Below are 17,117 nucleotides of genomic sequence, written 5' to 3' on the forward strand. Positions count from 1 at the left end.
GCCATGGTGATGATGATAGTTATATTTATTTATACTTCCCTCTCTCAAGCTGGACTCTGATCAGCTCGCAAAGGGAGTACAACTTAAAGCCTTCAATATTATTATTGTTATTAATGATTATTAATAATCATTAATAATGGATAAATATTACTATTATTAATAGTAATAATTCTCCAGCCACGGTGATGATGATAGTTATATTTATTTATACTTCCCTCTTTCAGAGCAGCTCGCAACATTAAAGACAATACAATTTAAAACCCACATTATTATTATTATTATTATTATTACCTCTCTAGCTGTGAAGATGATGATAGTTATATTTATTTATACTTCCCTTTCTCAAGCCGGACTCAGAGCAGCTCACATTATTATTATTATTATTATTATTATTATTATTATTATTTCGTGCCAGGAGCAACCTGAGGAACTGCAAGTCACTTCTGGTGTGAGAGAATTGGCCGTCTGCAAAGATGTTGTCCAGGGGACGCCCGCATGTTTTGATGTTTTACCATCCTTGTGGGAGGCTCCTCTCATGTCCCCGCATGGGGAGCTACATCTGACAGAGGGAGCTCATCTGTGCTTGCCCTGGATTTGAATCTCCAACCTGTCGGTCATCAGTCCTGCCGGCACAAGGGTTTAACCCACTGCACCATCTATTATATAATAATAATTCTCCAGCCATGGTGATGATAGTTACATTTATTTACCCTCTCTCAAGCTGGACTCAGATCAGCTCACAACTTTAACGAGAGTACAATTTAAAGCCTTCAATATTCTTATTGTTATTAATGATTATTAATAATAATTAATAATGGAGAAATATTACTATTATTAATAGCAATAATTCTCCAGCCATGGTGATGATGAAAGTTATATTTATTTATACTTCCCTCTCTCAAGCTGGACTCAGATCAGCTTGCAACATCAAAGGGAATACAATTTAAAGCCTTCAATATTATTGTTATTAATGATTATTAATAATCATTAATAATGGAGAAATATTACTATTATTAATAGTAATAATTCTCCAGCCACGGTGATGATGATAGTTATATTTATTTATCCCTCTCAGAGCAGCTCATAACATTAAAGACAGTACAATTTAAAACCCACGATATTATTATTATTATTATTATTATTATTATATCTCTAGTTGTGAAGATGGTGATAGCTATATTTATTTATACTTCCCTTTCTCAAGCTGGACTCAGAGCAGCTTACATTATCATCATCATCATCATCCTTATTATTATTATTATTATTATACCCTGCTATATCTCTCCTGTAGGAGACTCAAAACAGCTATGTATCTATGATGATGATGATGATGTTGATGGTGATGATGATGATGTAAGCTGCTCTGAGTCCAGCTTGAGAAAGGGAAGTATAAATAAATATAGCTATCACCATCTTCACAACTAGAGATATAATAATAATAATAATAATATCGTGGGTTTTAAATTGTACTGTCTTTAATGTTATGAGCTGCTCTGAGAGAGGGATAAATAAATATAACTATCATCATCACCGTGGCTGGAGAATTATTACTATTAATAATAGTAATATTTCTCCATTATTAATGATTATTAATAATCATTAATAACAATAATATTGAAGGCTTTAAATTGTACTCCCTTTGATGTTGCAAGCTGATCTGAGTCCAGCTTGAGAGAGGGAAGTATAAATAAATATAACTTATTTGATACACACCAAACAAGATCACTCTGTTGGCTGTTGTATTTGGTCACATGTCGGACACTTCCCAAGTGTCTAGGACTATGGGATATATCGGTGAATAATGTGTGCTGATCCGAGTAGGGTGGCCTTTTGCAGCTGACAAGTGGTGATTTTCTCAGCACCAATTGCTTTCAAGTGCAGGCCAAGGTCTTTAGGCACTGCACCCAGTGTGCCAATCACCACTGGGGCCACCTTTACTGGCTTGTACCATTATTATTATTATTATTATTATTATTATTATTATTATTATTATTATTAGCTGTCCCCTGCCATGCGTTGCTGTGGCCCAGCCTGGTGATCTGGAAAATAAAGTAATGAGAAAGTGTTGGTTTCTAATATATGCAATTTCTTTCTGCTTGTGGGTAAACAGTATTTCTTGTTGTTTCTTTGTCAGTGTTGATGTGGAGAGTGTATGGTTTGCCTACTCTGGAATATGCAACATATCATAGTCCTTCTTGAAGGGTCTCTTTCAAATCTATGATACTGTGTGTGTGAGAGAGAGAATCATATCTATCTATATTTATGACTGGATGGCTCTTTCTCAGGAGGGCTCTGATTACATTTTCTTGCCCTGGTGAAGAGAGTTGGACTGGATGGCCTTAAGTATTTTCTGTTGGTCATGGAAGTCCTGTATGCCATGTTTGGTTGAATTCCATCATTGGTGGAGTTCAGAATGCTCTTTGATTGTAGGTGAACTATAAATCCCAGTAACTACAACTCCCAAAATGTCAAGGTCTATTTCCCTAAACTCCATCTGTGTTCATATTTGGGCATATGGAATATTCGTGCCAAGTTTGGTCCAGATCCGTCATTGTTTGAGTCCACAGTGCTCTCTGGATGTGGGTGAACTATAATTCCCAAACTCAAGGTCAATGTCCACCAAACCCTTCCAGTTTTTACTGTTGGTAATGGGAGCCATGTGTGCTAAGTTTGGCCCAATTCTATCATTGATGGAGTTCAGAATGCTCTTTGATTGCAGGTAAACTATAAATCCCAGCAACGACAATTCCCAAATGACAAAATCAATTTTTTTGAGTGGAGGACATAAATTGGACTGTTAGGTGTCATTCTGTCCAAATTTGGTGTCATTTCCCCCCGTGGTTTTTGAGTTCTGATGGTAGCATGAACTAACATTACATTTTTATTTATATAGATTATTATATTATTACCACCCCACTTTATCTCTCCTGCAGGATACTCAAAGTAGCTGTGCAACAATTATTATTATTATTATTATTATTATTATTTTATACCCTGGTTTTTTACTCTCAAAGGAGACTCAAAGCGGCTTACTATTATTATTATTATTATTATTATTATTATTATTATTATCCTTATTTATTTATACTCAGCTGTATCTCTTCTGAAGGAGACTGAAAACGGCTTACAATTGAAAATACTATTATTGTACATTATTATTATTATTATTATTATTAATACCCCGCTTTGTCTCTCCCGAAGGAATCTCAAATCAGTTGATCATAAAAACCCATTTTATATATATATATATATATATATATATATATATATATAAATTAATTTGTTAGGGGCATCCAACGAGGAAACAAAACTCAAAAACCCCCCAACGAAACTTAACCAAAATTCCCATGCCCATAACACAATCCACAAGGTACAAACATATCTACTCAAAATGAAAAACAACACAACAACACACTCACAAAACGGCAAAACAACAAAACTCAAAAATCCCCCAACGAAACTTAACTAAAATCTCCGTGCCCATAACACAACCCACAAGGTACAAACATATCTACTCAAAATGAAAAACAACACAACAACACACTCACAAAACGGCAAAACAACAAAACTCAAAAATCCCCCAACGAAACTTAACCAAAATCCCCGTGCCCGTAACACAACCCACAAGGTACAAACATACCTACTCAAAATGAAAAACAACACAACAACACACTCACAAAACGGCAAAATAACAAAACTCAAAAATCCCCCAACGAAACTTAACTAAAATCCCCGTGCCCATAACATAACCCACAAGGTACAAACATACCTACTCAAAATGAAAAACAACACAACAACACACTCACAAAAGGGCAAAAGAACAAAACTCAAAAATCCCCCAACGAAACTTAACCAAAATCCCCGTGCCCATAACACAACCCACAAGGTACAAACATCTCAACTCAAAATGAAAAACAACACAGCAACACACTCACAAAATGGCAAAAGAACAAAACTCAAAAAAACCCCAACGAAACTTAACCAAAATTCCCATGCCCATAACACAACCCACAAGGTACAAACATATCTACTCAAAATGAAAAACAACACAACAACACACTCACAAAACGGCAAAACAACTGAGCATGCGCATTGGCACCCAGCCGCAAGTTCCATCGCGCGCGCACATGGCCTTACGGCCAACGTTCCCTCTGCAGAAACCATGCCCACTCCAAGCCCCGCCGCGCCGCTTCCCGCACACACACACCCCCTGCCGCACACACACACGCAACCCCACGCTCCATCACTTCCCCCGCCGCCGCACACACACACGCAACCCCACGCTCCATCACTCCCCCCACCGCCGCACACACACACAACCCCACTCCCCCCGCCGCCGCACACACACATGCAACCCCACTCCCCCCGCCGCCGCACACACACACGCAATCCCACGCTCCATCACTCCCCTGCCCCAATCTTACCTCCTTTTACTTCAGGCCACCTCCAAACCCCACCCCGCCCCTTCCCGCCCTGTCAAAATCTAGGAAAGACAGGAAGGAAGGAAAGAAGGAAGAAAGAGAAAGGGAGGTAAAGAAAAAGGGGGAAGGAAGGAAAGTTAGAGGAAGAAGAAAAGGAAAGATGGAAGGAAAGAAAAGAGAGACAGCAGAAGAGAAAGAAAAAGGGGGAAGGAAGGAAAGAGATAGAGAAAGAAGAGAAGAAGGAAAGATGTGAAGGAAGGAAGGAAGGAAGGAGGGAGGGAGGGAGGGAGGGAGGGAAAGAAGGAGAGAAAGAGGGAAGATTGGCCACAGCAACACGTGGCGGGTAAAGGTTGTTATTTCTATTATTATTATGATGATGCTATTGTTCCTCTGAGACCCTTTTAGGGGGAATGGGAGAGGTGTCAGGTCCCAGAGGCAATGCATTGCATTATTGTTATTGTTATGATGGTGGTGAAATAAAAGGAAATAAAAAGTGAAAGAAGGAAGCAAACAGGGAGGGAGGAAAGGCAAAGGAAGAAAGGGGGAGGGAATGAAGGAAAGAGAGAAGGATGAAACCAAGTAGTGAAAGAAGGAAAGAAAGAAAGAGGTAGAGAAGGAAGAAAGGAGAGAAAGGGGGAGGAAAAGGGGGAAGGAATAGGTAGGGACCTCTCTTTCATAATAGTCCAGATATCTACCTCAACTTTGATAAGTTTTACTATAGGCCACAGCAACGCGTGGCAGGGCACAGCTAGTATATATATATATGATTAAATAATTAAACCCTTAAATAGAACTAAATGTCGCATTATTGTGCCCAAGGCAATGAAAGTGAGGTCAAACTGCATCCATTCTGCAATGTAGACGTAACCCAGGAATGCTTTTGCTTGTTGTCCGGAAATGCTTTCCTTTTTTGGCTTCAGAGACAATGCTATAAATACTATCTTAATTCAGGAACTTGGCTTTGCTTCCAAATGGCTTCAGGATACGTTTGCATGCGCTTCCTTCCTCCCTCCCCCCCCCCCCCCATAACAGGGAATATTTATGGCTTTTAGGGAGAAGGGAGGGAGGGGCTCTCTTGCAAACACCGCCCACTCAAAGAATTTTATAAGTTTTTATTAAAACATCAATATTCTTATTTTCTGCAACTCCCGATGATGAAATACAATATAGCTTCTCAAGCTGTAACTCGCCATGGCAGGTAAAGTGGTGCCAAACCACATTCATTCTGCAGTGTCAATGCACGCTGTATTACATTACACTAACAAGATAGGATCATAATTGTACCCTTTCTAATAGCCTCACTTGTGATAGCGGTGGGGTCGAGAGCAGGGCCTCCCCAGATGATCTCAAATTCCGGGGTGGGACGTAGAGGGAGATACGTTCGGACAGATACGCTGGACCGGAACCGTAAAGGGTTTTGTAGGTCAGAACCAGCACCTTGAATTGTGCTCGAAATTGAACCGGCAGCCAGTGGAGCTGACACAGCAGGGGGGTGGTATGCTCCCTGTATGTCGCTCCGGTAAGCAATCTGGCTGCAGCTCGCTGGACCAGTTGGAGTTTCCGAACAGTCTTCAAGGGCAACCTCACGTAGAGTGTGTTGCAGTAGTCTATACGGGATGTAACAATAGCGTGGACCACTGTGGCCAGATCAGACTTACAGATTACACATGCAAAAGAGCTGATGATGTTACTTCCTACACAGGATTCGGAGGTGGAGAGCAAGGTGGATGGCGGGGGCGAAACAGCCTCGGACAGCGAGAGCAAGGCGGGGCCGGCCCCCCCGGCCCCCGTAGATGACACCCCCGAGGTCCTGAACAGGGCCCTCTCCAACATGTCCTCCAGGTACGCTTGCACGGGCTACATTGATTCTGCTGAAGAAGTAGTGGTATTATTAGTATTATTGTTTGTTTTTGTTCAGAGGGACTAATATTATGATTCGTTGGGGGGGGGGGGGCTACAATTATTATTACTATTAGTTGTTCATGGGCCCCTATAATAGTAATGATGATGATGATAATAATAATAATAATAATAATAATAATAATAATAATAATTGTTGTTGTTCAGGGCGGCTACATTATTATTACTATTATTATTATTATTATTGTATTGTCGAAGGCTTTCATGGCTGGAATCACTAGGTTCTTGTGGGTTTTTTCGGGCTATAGATCCATGTTCTAGAGGCATTTCTCCTGACGTTTCGCCTGCATCTATGGCAAGCATCCTCAGAGGTTGAGAAGGTCTGTTGGAATTAGGACAATGGGTTTATATATCTGTGGAATGGCTGGGGTGGGGCAAGGAGCTCTTCCCTGCTGCAGTTAGGTGTGAATGTTTAGCTGATCACCTTCATTAGCATTTGAAGGCCTGCCTGAGCCTGGGAAAATCTGTTGCTGGGAGGTGTTAATCTGTGCCTGGTTTTTTCCTCTCTGTTGTTTAGCTGTTATAATTTTAGAGTTTTTTTAATACTGGTGGCCAGATTTTGTTCATTTTCATGGTCTCTTCCTTTCTGTTTAAATTGTCCACATGCTTGTGGATTTCAATGGCTTCTCTGTGTAGTCTGACATGATGGTTGTTGGTGTGGTCCAGCATTTCTGTGTTCTCAAATAATATGCTGTGTCCAGGCTGGTTCATCAGGTGCTCTGCTATGGCTGACTTCTCTGGTTGAAGTAGTCTGCAGTGCCTTTCATGTTCCTTGGTGCGTGTCTGGGCAATGCTGCGTTTGGTGGTCCCTATGTAGACTTGTCCACAACTGCATGGTATACGGTAGACTCCTGCAGAGGTGAGAGGATCCCTCTTGTCCTTTGCTGAACGTAGCATTTGTTGAATTTTCTTGGTGGGTTTGTAGATTGTTTGTATGTTGTGTTTCCTCATCAGCTTCCCTATGCGAAACGTCAGGAGAAATGCCTCTAGAACATGGCTCTATAGCCCGAAAAAACCCACAAGAACCTAATTATTATTATTATTCCCAAAGTAATATCATAAAGAAAGATAAGTAGTTAATCATGCATATATGAATGAACCCATTCTGCATCTGTGTGGACAATCAAGAAAGGAAAATTTATTTTCAGTATGAGGATTTAAATCTGCTGAATTTTCTACACATCATGGCTTCTGCCTTTTATTCTTGAAAGACTGAAATAGCAAGGAACAAAAACAAAAAGAGCAACAGTCACTACTATAACAAAGGTTATAGGACTTCGACAGTGAACTAAAACATTTGATTATAAACCTGCCTTTGTTCCTCCTTACAAGAACATAGAATAAGTGAAGCATGCATACACAAATGGGTGCATCCAAGTGGTAAGAAATAAGGGAATATCTATCTATTATCTATTATTGTTATTGTTATTATTATTATTGACACAAAAGCACAGTATGTCACAGCAAACGAGATCTATATGCTGGATTTCGTATCACAAAATCACAAGTCGAACACTTCCCAAGTGTCTGGGACTGTGATGAATTTTTATTATTATTAATTATTACTATTATTATTATTATTATTATTATTATTGGTTGTTGTTGTTCGGGGGCCCCTACAATAAATTAATAATAATAATAATAATAATAATAATACGATCTGCACATATCATTCAAAAATACAACACAGTCCTAGACGCTTGGGAAGTGTGCTGGTACAGCTGTACCAGGAGCTCCTATTTTGTTTGCTTTGCAGTTAATGTTTGTTTGCAATCCCAGGCTTGGGATTTTGCAGCAGGGTGGCTTCCTGTTATAGGCTGCAATCATAGGGTAAGCCACCTGCCAATTATAGTTAGGATCCCTGGTCCTGCCCCCTTTTTCTGCTTTTTGGAGGGAAAGGGCCATTTTTCAGTTCGTTTTATAGCAAGGGAAGCCAAGGCAGAGGATGCATACAGACGCTCCTCCTGTGCAAAAGCTTCGTCTTTTAAGACTTCCTGGGGAGGAACAGATTGAAGGCCTCTACAGATTCCCAAAGGGTTCCAGGGAACAGCTTCACAGCCCTGAGGACCTCCGGAGGGAATAACAGCTCTTCATCTTCAGCTAAGTGATTTAAGTCTGGTGGTACGTCTGTTCGGTTCTGAGACGCAGTTCAGCCAGTAGCAGACTCAAACCAGTCAGGTTTAAGTTCACAGCAGCCTGGGAGGAGCTTTAAAGGGGAATTTTTCTGTTGAACAAAGTTTCTTGAAGATAGTGCCTGTTTCCTGTAAACAAGACTGCAAAAGCCAATAGACTATTTAGAAATCTTACAATTCCTGCTTGTTCATTAATAAAGACTGTTGTATTCAAGCTTAAGTCTCCTAAAGCCTGTTTAATAGGAGAAATTCCTCTAAAGGTTCTTTCTCGGACCCCCGGGCTTCCCGCTGGACTCAAGCCTTGCATCCTCTCTTAGAAGCATTTAATTTCAGCTCCAGCGGCGACAGAACAGGAAGTGTTTGACTTGTGATTTTTTGATACGAAATCCAGCATATAGATCTCATTTGCTGTGACATACTGTGCTTTTGTGTCAGTAAAATAATAATGATGATGATGATGATCTATACAAATAAAAATGTAATGTTCATTTGTGGGATTAATTTAACTCAAAAACCACTGGACACTATACCCTTAACAAAGCAATGAGTGACCATCACTCATAACCCCCCCCCCCCCCCCCAAAAAAAAACCCCAGTGGAAATGACTTTAAAACCCAAAAAATCTAAATGATGATACAGGAAAAAAGGGAAGGAAGAGGGAGGGAATGGGAGAAAGAAAGAAGAAAAGAGAGAAGGAAGCATGGAAGCAAAGAGCAAAGAAAGGAAGGAAAGAGGTAGAGAAGGAAGAAAGAGAAAGAAGAAGGAAAAGAAAAAGTGAGGAAGGAAGGAAAGAGGGAAGGAGAGAAGGAAAGGAAAAAGGGAAGGAAGGAAGGAAAGAGAGGGAGCAAAGGAAGGAGGGAAAGAAGTAGAGAAAGAGGGAGGGAAGGTTGGCCACAGCAACGCATGGTGGGTACAGCTAGTTATTATTATTGTTATTGTTATGATTATTATTATTAGTTTAGGAGGCCCTACAATTATTATTATTATTAGGCTCCTAATGTTCATCCCTCTCCTCCTTCAGGTGGAAGAACTGGTGGGTGAGAGGCATCCTGACCCTGGCGATGATCGTCTTCTTCTTCATCATCATCTACTTGGGGCCCATGGTGCTGATGATGATTGTAAGTCCTCTTGCAATGCCTCGTCTCTCTTCTCTTTTCTTTCTTCTTGTCCTTGAGAAGTCAGCCTATGCTTCGGGGAAATTGTCCCTTCTAGCTTGAAGTCAACATTCCCAGACTTATCACGGATGGAGAAAGTCATGCATACCATTGAACCCCATCAAAATGAATGACTTCTGCCAGGAGTTATCTATAGACTCACAATAGAGGAAATAGAAATTGCCTCAAGAGAACACTTTCCTAGGCATCTCTAAGTCCTCCAGTATTACTTTATGGTCAACATCTGATTGAAGTGTACCATAGTATTGTTCACGGGGGCGGAAGAGAGATTGCAGAGTCTTGGTCACAGTTAGCAGAGACTTTATAGCACATCCTCTGACCCTGTGTAGTAACTCACCGCTTGAACAAGCACACTTGAGCTCTGGCTTTCATCCAGACTCCTTTGGAGGTTCATTCTTCAGTACAGGTCTGCTATCAGTATGCAGAGATACTCACAGATATAGCAAGACGCTCAGGTAGGTGATGGATTACAGATGCAGAGAGATCATGGCAGGCTATTTTAAATGACAGAGAGGAAACCCATGGCAAAGAGGAGGTGCAGATAAAAGCCACTCACAGGAAATGGCTCAGCTGTCCTTCTCAGATTACATCTCCACTCTTAACCCTTTAAGTGAATTGTGCTGTGAACACATGTCCATTAGAACTGTATTTTTCCATTCCTATCTGATAACTGTATTTTTCTATCTGACTAGTATCATGCTGGAGGGACCTGGAAAATACTAAGAACCTCTAGGTCCTTGCATGACTCTGTGATCAAATCTAACGGAGGACTTAAAATATTGCGCCGGAGAATAAATGCCTACAGAGGATACATCTCTAGGCATCTCTTGGTTCTCTGGCATGACTTTATGGTCAACTTCCAGCAGAAGAATACAATAGCATCGTTCTGAAGGGCCACATAAGCATCTACAGGTCCTCCAGTGTCATCCTATGGTGAAATTCAATGGAAGCATACTATGGCACTGTGCTGGAGGCCTGGAGGTATTTTAAGTTCTCAACATGATCAACATTTGACTGGAAACATACCATAGAGTCGCACTGGTGCATTCAAGGCGGGTGGGCATAGGATTGAAGAGAGGAGACGGAGCCCCATCATCTCCTTCTGTCTTAAGAGACCCCTTTGCCTTGCAGGTGATGTGCGTCCAGATCAAGTGCTTCCATGAAATCATCACCATCGGCTACAACGTCTACCATTCCTATGAACTGCCTTGGTTCCGGACGCTCAGCTGGTAAGATCCAACGCTCCTTTAGATGAATACTATGCCACACTATGATTATTATTCCTGGGTTCTCAAGGTCATTACCTAATTGGTTCTGCCATAAAACATGGAAAAGGATTAATAAACTACACAAACTTTGTCTTTGCAAGAGGGACATCCTGCAGCATTATTATATTATATCACACTAACTAATACTGTGATTTTTGTTCCTGGATTATCAATGTCGTTTCCTCATTGGTTCTGTCATAAAAACATGGAAAAGATTTATTAAACTGCAAAAAAAAAACTTTGTTAAGAAGGACATCATGCAGCATATTACATCACATCATATTATATTATGGAGCCCCCGGTGGCGCAGTGGGTTAAACCCCTGTGCCGGGAGGACTGAAGACCAACAGGTGGCAGGTTCAAATTCGGGGAGAGCGCAGATGAGCTCCCTCTATCAGCTCCAGCTCCTCATGCGGGGACATGAGAGAAGCCTCCCACAAGAATGTTAAAACAGCACAACATCTAAGGTTGTTAATGTTTGATCCCTAATCCATCTAAAACACAGACATGTGCTTTTCACCTTAAGAACAGACAAGCATCCCGAGCTCTGAGGATGACCTGGGAAGGAATCCCACTGGAGCATTGCAGCGCACCCAAATACCTGGGAGTCACTCTGGACCGTGCTCTGACCTACAAGAAGCACTGCCTGAACATCAAACAAAAAGTGGGTGCTAGAAACAATATCATACGAAAGCTTACTGGCACAACCTGGGGATCACAACCAGACACAGTGAAGACACCTGCCCTTGAGCTTTGCGACTCTGCTGCTGAGTATGCATGCCCATTGTGGAACACATCTCACCACACTAAAACAGTGGATGTGGCTCTTAATGAGACATGCCGCATTATCACGGGGTGTCTGCGCCCTACACCCTACACCACTGGAGAAATTACACTGCTTAGCCGGTATTGCACCACCTGACATCCCCCAGGAAGTAGCAGCCAATACTGAAGGGACCAAGGCAGTGACATCTCCAGCTCATCCCCTGTTTGGGTATCAGCCAGCACGTCAACGACTTAAATCAAGAAATAGTTTTCTAAGATCTACAGAGACACTCGCTGGAACACCTCAGCAAGCGAGAGTCCAAAAGTGGCGGGCTCAAACCCAGAACCTCAATCAATGGCTGATACCAAATGAGAGACTCCCCCCTGGGCACACAGAAGACTGGGAGACTTGGAAGGCGCTGAACAGACTGCGCTCTGGCACCACGAGATGCAGAGCCAACCTTCAGAAATGGGGCTACAAAGTGGAATCCTCGACATGCGAGTGTGGAGAAGAGCAAACCACTGACCACCTGCTGCAATGCAACCAGAGCCCTGCCACATGCACAATGGAGAACCTTCTTGCAGCAACACCAGAGGCACTCCAAGTGGCCAGATACTGGTCAAAGGACATTTAATCAACTACCAAGCTTGCAAACTTTGTGTTTTGTCTGTCTGTCTGTCTGTTTATTTGTTTGTTTTGTTAAAAATGTAACACAACTGCCTGGTTGCTCCTGACACGATAAATAAATAAATAATGTTTCTTCCAGCAATTTTAGCTCCAGCCTTGGATTCAGCAAGCCTCGCACATCGAATGATCTGTTCTGCATACGAGTTGAACAGTTGAATAAAAGTAATACAATATATATGATATAAAACGTACAAACATTAAAATGCAATTAAACTTGGAAATAATAAAATTCATAATTAAAAGCAATAAAATAATCAAACAATCTAGAATTTATTATTATTATTATTATTATTATTATTTTACTGACACAAAACCACAATATGACGCGAGATATATATGCTGGATTTCGTATCACGGGTCAAACACTTCCCAAGCGTCTAGGACTGTGTGATATATTTTCACATGATGAGCGCAGATCCAAGTCAGCTTTTTGCAGTTGACAGATCGTGATTTTGTCGATGTTTATTGTTTCCAAATGCCGGCTGAGATCTTTTGGCATGGCACCCAGTGCACCAATTACCACTGGGACCACCTGTACTGGTTTATGCCAGAGCCTTTGCAGTTCGATTTTGAAGTCCTGATAACGGCTGAGATTTTCCTATCTTTCCTCAATGCAACTGTCACCCGATATGGTGACATCAATAATCCAAACTTTTTTTTCTTTTCCACAATCATGATGTCTGGCGTATTGTGTTCCAAAACTTGGTCAGTCTGGATTCGAAACTCCCACAGTATTTTTGCGTGGTCATTTTCCACTCCCATTGCAGGTTTGTGATCCCACCAGCTCTTGACTGCTGGCAGGTGGTATTTGTGACATAAGTTCCAATGAATCATTTTGGCCACAGAGTTGTGCCTCTGTTTGTAGTCTATCTGTGCGATTTTCTTGCAGCAGCTGAGGAGGTGATCCATGATTTCATCAGCTTCTGTCTGCATTTTGGGTCATCATCTGACTTTTCAGTCCTGGCCTTAATTGCATTTATTCTGATGGCTTGCTCCTGGGCTGCAAGAATCAGGCCTTCTGTCTCCTTCTTCAGGGTTCCCTTCGTGAGCCATAACCAGGTCTTCTCATTATTATTATTATTATTATTATTATTATTATTTCTAGCCTGCTTTTTGTCTTCAGAAATAGACCCAAAGAAGCTAACAATAAAGTAATACAATATTCAGTATACAACATGTTATTTTGGGATATCTTCTACCCATTATTTATATATTGTCCAGGTATTTCCTGCTGTGCGTGAACTACTTCTTCTACGGGGAGACGGTGACGGACTACTTCTTCACGCTAGTGCAGCGCGAGGAGCCATTGAGGATCCTGAGCAAGTACCATCGCTTCATCTCCTTCGCCCTTTACCTGACAGGTAAGAAAGGAACCTGGGAGTTGTAGTTTGCTTTCAAACTTCATTCTCTTTGTATCCATATCCTGGCCTACTTGCCAAGGTTGTTGTTAGTGGGAGGCTCTTCTCTGTCCCCTTTGAATCCATTGGCATTCCAATAGGTTCGAGGGAATAAGCCAGTGAAAGAGGAATGTGATTTTAAATGGAAATGATAATAATGCATAACAATACAATCCCAGGGCTGTTGTAGGTTTTTTTGGGATATATGGCCATGTTTAAACAGAGGCTGGATGGCCATCTGTCAGGGGTGATTTGAATGCAATATTCCTGCTTCTTGGCAGGGGGTTGGACTAGATGGCCCATGAGGTCTCTTCCAACTCTTTGATTCTATGATTCTATGATTCTAGAGGCATTCTAGAATGCCTCTAGAACATGGCTATATAGCCCGGAATACCTACAACAACCCAGTGTTTCCGGCCATGAAATCCTTCGACAATACATTAATACAATCCCAATTGTATTGTATTAAATATAATATAATAATATATAATAATTATATATTATATGTAAAATTACTAATAATATTGCAATATAATTTTATTTATTTATTTATTTATTTACTGTATTTGTATACTACCTTTCTCAGCCCGTAGGCGACTCAAGGCAGTTAACAGACTAAAATTCAATGCTTACAATATCATAAATATAATTAAAAACATAAAATATAATAAAAACTAAACAAATTAATAAAATATGAATTCCTTGCTAAAAACGTTGTCCAGTCTCATTGTCATCATTCAATTTTCCTATGTCAGTTATTCTACATTTGGAAACGCTTGTTCAAAAAGCCATGTCTTGACTTTTTTCCGGAATGTTTAAAGGGAGGTGGCCGATCTAATATCTATAGGGAGGGCCGAGGGGCCACCACCGAGGGACTCTGTCTCTCGTCTCCGCCAAACGTACTCGTGACAAAGTACATATATATAATATATAATACTAATATGCTATATTGATAATATAATATATTATATATGCATATAATATTAATATTGTAATACAATATAATACTGATAATAATACAATATAATAGTGCATAAAATAATATTGTAATATAATAATACTAAAAGGTAAAGGTAGTCCCCTGACATTAAGTCCAGTCATGTCTGACCCTGGGGTGTGGTGCTCATCTCCATTTCTAAGCTGAAGAGCCAGCGTTGTCCGTAGACACCTCCAAGGTCATGTGGCCGGCATGACTGCATGGAGCACCGTTACCTTCCCGCCGGAGCGGTACCTATTCATCTACTCACATTTGCATGTTTTCGAACTGCTAGGTTGGCAGAAGCTAGGGCTGACAGCGGAAGCTCACGCCGCTCCCCGGAATCGAACCTGCGACCTTTCGATCAACAAGCTCAGCAGCTCAGTGCTTTAACCCACTGCGCCACCGGGGGCTCCATAATAATACTAATATATTAAATATATAAGTGGTGCCAAACTGCACTTATTCTGCAGTGGAGATACATCCGGATTCTTATTGTCGGTCTACCTCTGGGTGCAGCTACACTGTGTAGTGTAATGCAGTTTAACGGCAAAGTCTCTGCTATGGATTCCTGGGAGATGTAGTTTGATGATACCCTCACATTCAGCCATGGAAGTTGAAGCGGTGCCAAACTGCATTCATTCTGCAGTGTAGATGCAACCAGAAGTATCTTATATAGTTTAATCAGAACCCAATCCTGCGATTCTTTCCTTTGTAAAAGGCGGGAGGTTTAAATGCAAATTATTAAGTAGCTAATAGCACATTCAATGAGCCCGCAAAGCCATGGCAGGCTGATTAATGAGACTCCTAGAGACAATTCAGCCGTTTTTGAGTCTCCTATTAATAAACATAATAAACATCATAATATAGTAATAAAAAGTTTCCTAACCTATTGTTTGCACATTTGTATATTTTAAATTGTGTGGTCATATTTTTAATATAAGCCACTTTGGGTCTTTTTCGGGAAAGATTAAGCAGTGTATAAATAAATATATTAATATTATTAATAATAATGATAATAATAATAGATACATAGCCACTGTGAGTCTCCTTCGGGAGAGATAAAGCAGGATATAATAATGTAATCTCTCGTCTCTTTATTATAGGTTTCTGCATGTTCGTCTTGAGTCTGGTCAAAAAGCATTATCGGCTCCAGTTCTACATGGTAAGACTATGAAGCCAATAGGTCCAGGGCTTGTGAAGTTAATAGCTTGTGGCAAAGAGAGAAAAGGGTGGAAATGCATGTGTATGTGTGTGTGTGTGTGTATCTTCCTTCATTTTTGCAATCATATACGTCTTAATGCAATGGTTCTGAACCTTTTCTGGAGGGTCCTTTGAGAATCTACCCAAAGTTATATATCCCTTGCCCAAGAAGCGAGAAAATTGCATTCGAAGCACCCCCGACAGATGGCCATCCATCCCTGTTATTGTTATTATTATATCCTGATGTCCTTTGTTGTTCTTCTTGTTGTTATTATATTTCTTTCCCACTTTCCTCTCTTAAGACTCAGAGCATCTCAAATAATTATTATTATTTGAAACACAACAAGATTAGTACACAGCAAACAAGGTCACTAGCTGGTTGTTGTATTGGATCACATCTCGGACACTTCCCAAGTGTGTTGTTGTTGTTGTTGTTGCTGTTGCTGTTGTTGTTGTTATATCTTATTTTCTATTACTATCATTATTATTATTTCTCACCCAAGGAGAAGCAGGTAAGAAATAAAATTATTATTATTTTACTGACACAAAAACGCAGTATGTCACAGCAAACGATTTCATATCACAAAATCACAAGTTGAACACTTCCCAAGTTGTTATTATTATTATTAATAATAATAATACTTCTTATCCGCCTCTCCTTGGGTGATAAATAATAATAATAGTAATAATAATAACAATAACAACAACAACAACAATACCATCTGCCTGCGACAAGGAACTGGTGGGATCGCAAGCTGGACAAAGTTATGGAAAATAAGCATATCAAACTATTCTGGGACTTCCGAATACAAACTGGCAGAGATTTGAAGCACAATACTCCTGACCTCACGGTTGTGGGGAAAACAAAGTATGGATTGTCGATGTTGCAATCACAGGCGACAGCAGGATTGAAGAGAAACAACTGGAAAAGCTGACACAATATGAGAATTTAAAGATCGAACTGCAGAGACTGGCACAAGCCAGTCAAGGTGATCTTGGTTGGGGAGGAGTTGGTCATGTTAAGAGCTACTTGAGAAACTGCAAGTCGCTTCTGGTGTGAGAGAATTGGCCACCTGGAAGGACGTTGCCCAGGGGACACCCGGATGTTTTGATGTTTTAACGTCCTTGTGGGAGGCTTCTCTCATGTCTCATGACCCCACATGAGGAGCTGG

General features: G+C 40.7%; 1 protein-coding gene across 2 annotated transcripts in view; it reads left to right on the plus strand.

Moving 5' to 3' along the window:
• The window catches only part of CDS2 (CDP-diacylglycerol synthase 2), a 53,182-nt gene that overhangs the window by 19,243 nt on the left and 16,822 nt on the right, over window positions 1-17,117 (plus strand). For both annotated transcript variants that reach the window (XR_010910242.1, XM_060787096.2), the window contains exons 2-6: window positions 6,124-6,263; window positions 9,495-9,591; window positions 10,780-10,877; window positions 13,591-13,730; window positions 15,849-15,907. Coding sequence is in view for 1 of the 2 variants with exons in the window: in XM_060787096.2 (XP_060643079.1) it covers window positions 6,124-6,263; window positions 9,495-9,591; window positions 10,780-10,877; window positions 13,591-13,730; window positions 15,849-15,907 (534 nt within the window). In the remaining variant the exon portion in view is untranslated. The remainder of the gene's footprint in view (window positions 1-6,123; window positions 6,264-9,494; window positions 9,592-10,779; window positions 10,878-13,590; window positions 13,731-15,848; window positions 15,908-17,117) is intronic.

This window comes from Anolis sagrei, chromosome 7, assembly GCF_037176765.1.
Source record: "Anolis sagrei isolate rAnoSag1 chromosome 7, rAnoSag1.mat, whole genome shotgun sequence".
Classification (NCBI taxonomy): Eukaryota; Metazoa; Chordata; class Lepidosauria; order Squamata; family Dactyloidae; genus Anolis; species Anolis sagrei.